At 38.4% G+C, this 8,537-nt stretch overlaps 1 protein-coding gene across 1 annotated transcript in view; it reads right to left on the bottom strand.

The window, feature by feature from the left end:
• Positions 1 to 3,163: 3,163 nt before the first annotated feature.
• Positions 3,164 to 8,537, bottom strand: part of LOC138851419 (cell division cycle protein 16 homolog) — a 37,526-nt gene continuing 32,152 nt past the window's right edge. Inside the window, exons 9-11 of the mRNA XM_070080518.1 lie at positions 6,224 to 6,416; positions 3,972 to 4,100; positions 3,164 to 3,313 (exon numbers count right to left, since the gene is read on the bottom strand). Coding sequence (XP_069936619.1) covers positions 3,201 to 3,313; positions 3,972 to 4,100; positions 6,224 to 6,416 — 435 coding nt within the window. The 3' untranslated portion in view covers positions 3,164 to 3,200. The remainder of the gene's footprint in view (positions 3,314 to 3,971; positions 4,101 to 6,223; positions 6,417 to 8,537) is intronic.

Genomic DNA, 8,537 nt, shown 5'->3' with positions numbered 1-8,537 from the left:
GGTTACCCTGCCTCGGTGGGAGACGGCCGACTTGTTGAAAAAAAAAAAAAAAAAAAAAAAATATATATATATATATATATATATATATATATATATATATATATATATATATATATATATATATATATATATATATATATATATATATATATATATATTTATATTTTCAATAAGTCGGCCGTCTCCCACCGAGGCAGGGTGACCCAAAAAAGAAAGAACAACACTGCAACTAGCCGGGGGATCAAACCTGTGTTGTTTCAGCCCCCCCTCACGGTGAGCGAACCATGGTACAACACCTAGCTCTGCTGGGTGCGTAATTTTTGTAGGATTAAATGGTCCAGTGGATTAGAGCGTCATGAATTTTCGCTCACCACGAGGTGGGTTAAAACAACACGGGTTTGATTCCCCGGCTAGTCGCAGTCTTGTTATTGATTAAATACCACTCGTTTGCGGTTACAATACTTTGTATGTGTGTGTGTGTGTCAGGGGTCCAAGACTGTTCAACTGCCTCCCAGCTGGTTGTCTTCAAGATCTCTGACAGCAACTCATTGGTACATAATATCGTGGAGTTATACATTATTATAATCAAAACCAAGCACTAAACCCACCAGGTTGGGAGTCATACAATACATGGGGGGTGGAAGGCAATCAGGTTCAGTCTGAGATTAAGAGAGTGGGAGGACAGCTCCAGTACTTTGGATCAAGAGACCTTCACTGGCATCAAGGTACTTATTTCCTTTGAAGAGTTATGGTTGTAACAACTTTAGTCAACTGTCAACTCTTGGTGCTAATATTGAGTCAACTTCCATCTCTGGATGGTGGTCCGAGGCCACAGAAAAGTATTATAATCATAACCATGAGCTAAACCCATCAGGGTTATACAGCACCACAGTAATGAGCTGTGGTGAGTGTAAGAATTTCTGGACATGATTATTTATTCCTAAAAAGAAAATGCTAAACCCACATGGGTCATTCAGCCTGCACATGGGGAAGGTGAGGGGAATCCGAGACATTACTGTATTTTACAGCAAATGAGACGCTCCGGTGTCAAAGGTGCCCCCTTAATTCTGACTGGCTAAAATTTTGGAAAAAAAGATAAATAATACTTTGGCCTCCACAACGGTGAGTAAGTTTTCAAGACGTATTTTGGAGAAAAGTAGCGTCTTCAATGCTGTAAAATATGGTATTTCTGCTTCGACAACTACGGGTCATTTCAAATTAATGTATCATCTTATTAAAATGAGCACGTTGGTACATCTCTATTATTTATCGTATTTTCCAGCATATAAGGTGCATGAATATGCAAGACGATGTTTCCAAACAGCTGTAACCTAACGTTAGTCAACAACTGCTAGAGCAGAGGTCGGGGAACCGGGGTAAATTACCCCAAATGGGGCACAAATGAAAATCTCTGGGGTAATGAATATTCAATAAACATGCTAATAAAACTGCACAAAAATTTATTATTTAGTGAGACAAATTATGAAAGTTATACTTTTGTGAAACAAATAATTTTAGTCAGGTGGATAATTTAGCTGTACACAAACTTGTTTTGGGGAAATACCCAAAAAAGTTCGCCGATGTCTACCGATGTAACCCAAAGAATACCGTCGACCCTGACCTTCAGCATATAAGGCTGATTTTCCAAGACTTTTTGTGGGAAATAAGTGCATCTTATATGCCAGGAAATATGGTATTTCAAATTAAATGGTACCATTATTTACACACTGGCTGATTCCCACCAAGGCAGGGTGACCCGAAAAAGAAAAACTTTCACCATCATTCACTCCATCACTGTCTTGCCAGAAGGGTGCTTTACACTACAGTTTTTAAACTGCAACATTAACACCCCTCCTTCAGAGTGCAGACACTGTACTTCCCATCTCCAGGACTCAAGTCCGGCCTGCCGGTTTCCCTGAACCCCTTCATAAATGTTACTTTGCTGTTGGAGTGTGAGCAAAGTAACATTTATGAAGGGGTTCAGGGAAACCGGCAGGCCGGACTTGAGTCCTGGAGATGGGAAGTACAGTGCCTGCACTCTGAAGGAGGGGTGTTAATGTTGCAGTTTATAAACTGTAGTGTAAAGCATCCTTCTGGCAAGACAGTGATGGAGTGAATGGTGGTGAAAGTTTTTCTTTTTCGGGCCACCCTGCCTTGGTGGGAATCGGCCAGTGTGATAATAAAAAAATAAAAATATTATTTACACAGTTGTGCAAAGGCAAGAGATAAAGATATGAGGTTAAACTACTCATTATTTTAGGCACAAAAAACACTCAACCAACATTAAACTGTTCATATTATAATCATGGTGTAGCACTAAACCCGTAGGGATTATATAGCGCCTGTGGAGGGAGGGGTGGAAGGTATTCAGGGAACTGGAGCACAGATCCAATTCCCCTAGATCAAGAGCCCTCACCAGCATCAAGGAACCTTCCTTGAGGGGTAAACTGTTTGTAATACTTATTAATGAATGTTAGGCAATATATTTAACACAAACTGTTTTTATAATTTTATAGTTTCAATAATAAGCTTCCATAAATTTCTCAATATGACCAGAAAGCAACTGTGTACATAGGAAAACTTCATTTACAGATATTTCACCTCCACAGGGCCCCAGAGCTGGAAGTTGACTCCTGCAACCACATATTGGCGTGTCCGGGCTTGTATCGCATCAACTCGTGTAGGGGCAAAACGTGTGTAAATAAAGCTTTGCACTGGACGAAGTGTCTTCCCATAGTAACGATCGTTGCTATCCAGCGGAATTTCATCACAGGAGAACAACATGGTGGAAACTAAAAGAACTGACAACTTTTAAAATAGATATGATGGACATAGATAATGTCAATGAGTAAAGTTTAAAAGGTTCAAGAGATAGAGTTCAACATATACAAATTCTAAGTAATCACACGTTCATACTATATATATACACACATGCAGGTACATACACATATAAATACACACACATACACTATACAAACAGGTTATACACATACTGTACATACACAACAGAGGTAGAGTCATACACATACTGTACATACATATACATGCAGGTAACAGTACATAACACATATAAAATACTGTATTTACAATTTCAAACCTCGGCTTCCTTGTATTAATTTCAATGTGAAATACAAACCACAAGGAACTAAAAAATGAATGCCACTTATAAAACTAAAAAATTTATTTGCATAGGTACAAGCTTATGGGCTCTGATCATCCATAACCATATCTTCAATGATGAGCGCTGACGACTGACTCTCTGTATGACTCAAGGAATCTCCACCAACATCGGAGGAGTGCATCACTGGTTGACCTGTCACAGAGAAACCAGGCCATTATTCGTTCACTGAATATCGAGGAAGGATTCCCAACCAAAAGAGGCAATCATTACCATTAATTTAGAGAAATGGAAGTTGCAATACCGTGGCTGGAATAATTCATAAATAACCTAACCTGCATTTAGGAAAGGAAATGCAACATTCAAGTCCGCTTGGAACCACTGTCGTCCAAAGTTCCCTCTCCTAAGTTTAAGTTATTTGTGAATTGTAGAATTAATAAATTTTCCAAGCCATTATTGTCTAAAATATCAGATTCATGAATGACTGTTAATGTTCACTCTACGTGAATTGTAGCCCTCAAAACATACGTTATAAATTCTGCATCTTTAATCTGAAAAATCATGAAAGTCGTTTTTTGGGTCACCTTCCTTTAATAGGGAAAAAAGCTAATTTGTATAACAAATCTACACAAAATAAACAAGAGAATTGTAAATGGTATGGTATGGTGATACCGACTATACAACTCATGAAATAGTAATGACATGATTATAAATAAACCAAGGTACAGGCAGGGATTAACTCGTAGTGACTACATAAACTCATTACCAGTTAATTCATAGTGACACATTTCATATAATAAATGTCGTGAACTGTACGTGTCTTTTTCCACACAACAAGAGCAGTGAAACTGACCTATGCTGGAGCCTAAGAGGTTGGTGTCACTAAGGGGATCTTCTGCCGAGGCTGGTGTAATATCACTGGTGTTCGTGTCTGTCCCAACCAGCTCCGACGGAAGGTCCAGCTGGGGCACATTGTCGTCACCTTCACATTGTAAAATCTTTTATCACATATGGGAAAAATAATCACGATTTTGCAATTTTTTTAAACCAATATTTTATGAGACAAAACAATATAACTTGAGACAAAAATATAATGAGGAACTAAACATGAAATGGAAAGTAACACAAAATAAAATTGTATCAATCTATTAATTGGTAATTAAATATATTAGCAACATATGATGACTTTCGTAAAGCCAATTTTTCTCAACGCACCGGCCGTGTCCCACCAAGGCAGGGTGACCTAAAATGAAAAATGAAAGTTTTTCTTTTTAAAATTAATAATTTATTATAGAAGTGGTTTACTAACCCCCTTACTCCTGTCAATAATGCTATTCATTATATTAATGTTGATGAAGTTATTTAATAGAACACAAACCACTGCTTGACAAACCTTAAAAGACCAATCATCATACTTATTAATGACATTTTTTCCTATTTTCTTTTTTTTTTAATTTTTACGCATACAATAAGCAAATACTGTAATTGGTTGAAAAATAATGAAACATTTCTTGGGAATTAACTTATAACGAGTTAATATAAACCCAACAGCAATAGTCAATACTGATCTTCATACAACTTCCTAAATAAACACACAGTAGTGAAATTAAGGAGAAATGTGAAGCACTTTAATTATTGCAACACTGCAAATTATTGCATAGAAGTGGTTAATAGATGTGCTGTTGGAGTGTGAGTAGTGCAACTTTTATGAAGGACTTGGAAAAATAAGTTAGCTGGACTTGAGTCCTGGAGGTGGGAGGGGGCACTCTGAAGGATGGGTTAGGATGCTGCAGTCAGAGGGTAATTTGACTATGATATTAGTACACTTCTGGGAAGACAGTGATTGAAAGAATGATGGTGAATGTGTTTTCTGTTTTGGGTCACCCTGCTTTGGCAAGATTTAGCCAATGAGTTATAAAAAGAAAACAAAATTGACATAACCTCCTGGAGGTGGAAAGTACATTATTATTATAGGGGAGCACTAAACCTGTAAGGATTATATAGTGCCTGTGGGTACGGGGGTACGGAAGGCATTCAGGCTTAATTCAGGGAATTGAAGCACAGATCCAATTCCATAGATCAAAGAGCCCCTCACAAACATCAAGGAACTTCCCTTGAGGGGTAGAAGTACAGCCTTGCACTCTGGAGGAGTGAACATCTTGCAATTTAAAGGTCACCTAACTTGAGTTGTCAGCACACTTGCAGTACGACAACAACTGAATGAATAACAATCGATGTGTTTTTTTTTCTAGTCTCCGTACCTCACTGAGACAATGTGTTAACCCGTAAACGGTCCAAGCAGATCTACGTTCACATGTGTAGTGCTACAAAAGTAGATCTACGTTTTTTTTACATATTTTCAAATATAAAAAAAAAAAAAGATCAAAGTTTTTTTTACACATTTTCAAATGTAAAAAAAAAAAAAAAGAAGATCTATTTTTTTTACATACTTTCAAATGTTGAAAAAACGTATATATATGTTTGGACCGTTTACGGGTTAAACAAACTTCTTTCAACAAAACCGGCCGTATCCCACCGAGGCAGGGTGGCCCAAAAAGAAAAAGAAAAGTTTCTCTTTTACATTTAGTAATATATACAGGAGAAGAGGTTACTAGCCCCTTGCTCCCGGCATTTTAGTCGCCTCTTACAACACGCATGACTTACGGAGGAAGAATTCTGTTCCACTTCCCCATGGGGATAAGAGGAAATAAACAAGAACAAGAACTAGTAAGAAAATAGCAGAAAACCCAGAGGGGTGTGTATATATATATGCTTGTACATGTATGTGTAGTGTGACCTAAGTGTAAGTAGAAGTAGCAAGACGTACCTGAAATCTTGCATGTTTATGAGACAGACAAAAGACACCAGCAATTCTACCATCATGTAAAACAATTACAGGCTTTCGTTTTACACTCACTTGGCAGGACGGTAGTGTTAAACATGTATAAAAAATTGTAAGTTTCAAAGAGTCATCTGAATTGTGATGTGTGTGAATTTCTGGATAGTCTGCTGCAGAATCAGCGATGGTGAATGTGTGTTCTTCCTTGGGTCACAATACCCTGGTGGGAAGTGGGTAGTAAAATAAAAATAATGGTTGCAGCTTACCCTGGAAGGCTGGAGTTTGTGTCATGAGCTGCTCCATGACGGTTGTAAGGAGAGTCGTGGCAGTGGTGTCGTCTCGATGCAATGAGAGTGCCTTATGCAAGGCCACAACAGCTGCTTCGTAGTCTCCCAGGAGTGACTGTACCAAACCTAAGGCTGAATACGTTGATGATACGCCGGGACACAATCGCAATGCCTGAAAAATACATCAAAATAAGTTTCCAGGAAGAAAATAAATTATTACCTCTGCCAAGTGACAGATGAACCAAACTGTTTCTGTAAAATAATGATATACAGTACTGACAATACTCCATGGGGAAGTGGAGAAGAATCCTTCCTTCATAAGCCATGTATCATAAGAGGTGACTAAAACACCAGAAGAAAGGGAATAGTAACCCCTTCTCCTGTATAAATTACTAAATATTGGGAGCAAGGTCTTAGTAATACCTTTTTTTTTTCCAACAAACTGGCCATATCCCACTAAGGAAGGGTGACCTAAAAAGAAAAAAAAGTTTTTCTTTTTAAATTTAGTAATTTATACAGGAGAAGGGTTTACTAACACCTCGTTCTCGGCATTTTAGTCGCCTCTTACGACACGCATGGCTTATGAAATTAAGACACATGTGCAACATCTGGGTATCTTTCTTGTATACATTTCGCCATCCAGTGGCTTTATCAATACAAATTCCAGGACATAACTTGAAGATAGTAGGACTATATACAGAAGATGAGGTAATCAGTCCCTCAACCTAGGAGTAGGTGCGAAGAGCACTGTAGTCGTGGAGATTCTGAAGCAGAAGCAAGGCGCCTGATGCACATGTGTCTTAATTTCATCTTGTCGGTATTGTATACCATTCTTGCACAACTTGTCAGACACTGCAACAACATGGAATCTTGATTCTGAGGACATGTACATAACCTTCACGACTACGACAACTACTAATACAACTAACCCATCTCTTTGGGTAGGACCTACTTCCACTGGGGAATCCCGCCTACCAGTGACTATGCCCTCGTCTGCTACCTGTCCCATTTCCACCTGACGTTAGTATATAAGTGTCAGGCGCCTTGCTTCTGCTTCAGAATCTCCACGACTACAGTGCTCTTCGCACCTACTCCTAGGTTGAGGGACTGATTACCTCATCTTCTGTACCTAGTTCTACTATCTTCAAGTTATGTCCTGGAATTTGTATTGATAAAGTCACTGGATGGCGAAACGTCTACAATAAAGATACCCAGATGTTGCACATGTGTCTTACTCTCATCTTGTTGGTATTGTATATCATTCTTGTACAACGCATGGCTTATGAAGGAAGAACTCTTCCCCACTTCCCCATGGAGATGAAGAGAAATAAATAAGAAGAACTATTAAGAAAATAGATGAACACTCAGAAGGGTATGTACAGATATTCATGTACATGCACATGAAGTGTAGGTAGAAGAAGCAAGATGTACGTGTTATCTTGTACAACACCATTCAAATTTTATTTAATTATTAAGTGAAACAATGTATACCTACACAATGTTAGAGTAGAGCTTTGTCATTTACAGGATTTTACATTTTTTTTTTTTAACACGTCGGCCGTTTCCCACCGAGGAAGGATGCCCCAAAAAGAAAGAGAAAAACTTTCATCATCATTCAACACTTTCACCATCACTCATACATAATCACTGTCTTTGCAAAGGTGCTCTGATATGACAGCTTAGATGTCCCTCCAAACTATCAATATCCAAAACCAAAAGAAAAGTCTAGCAAACCTAACAGAACAAACCTAACAGAACAAATCTAACAGAATAAACCTAACAGAACAAACCTAACAGAACAAACCTAACAGAACAAACCTAACAGAACAAACCTAACAGAACAAACCTAACAGAACAAACCTAACAGAACAAACCTAACAGAACAAACCTAACAGAACAAACCTAACAGTACAAATCTAACAGAACAAACCTAACAGAACAAATTGTTTACAAGGCTTTTGTTTTACACTCCTCGGAAAAGATAATAGTATCTGAGAAGATTCAAGCATATATATACCTTACCACCAATGAGTTTTGGGAGTCTTACTACTCTCGGAGTCTGGCCATGGGCCAGGCTCATTTGGTGCTAGACTGGTCAACCAGTTTGTTGCTGCTGGAGGGCTGCTGCCCCCACATATCCATCACAGCTTGGTTGATCTGCCACCTGGTGAGATACTTGTCCAGTTTTCTCTTGAAGACTTCTACACTTGTTCAAGCTGTGTTTCTGATATCTCTGGTAAGATGTTGAACAGTCTGGGGCCACGTATGTTGACACAGTGTTCCTTATTGTGCC

This window comes from Cherax quadricarinatus, unplaced genomic scaffold, assembly GCF_038502225.1.
Source record: "Cherax quadricarinatus isolate ZL_2023a unplaced genomic scaffold, ASM3850222v1 Contig553, whole genome shotgun sequence".
In the NCBI taxonomy this organism is placed as follows: Eukaryota; Metazoa; Arthropoda; class Malacostraca; order Decapoda; family Parastacidae; genus Cherax; species Cherax quadricarinatus.
The sequence above is the reverse complement of the archived record's forward strand: the minus strand, read 5'-3'. Positions and strand labels throughout refer to the sequence as shown.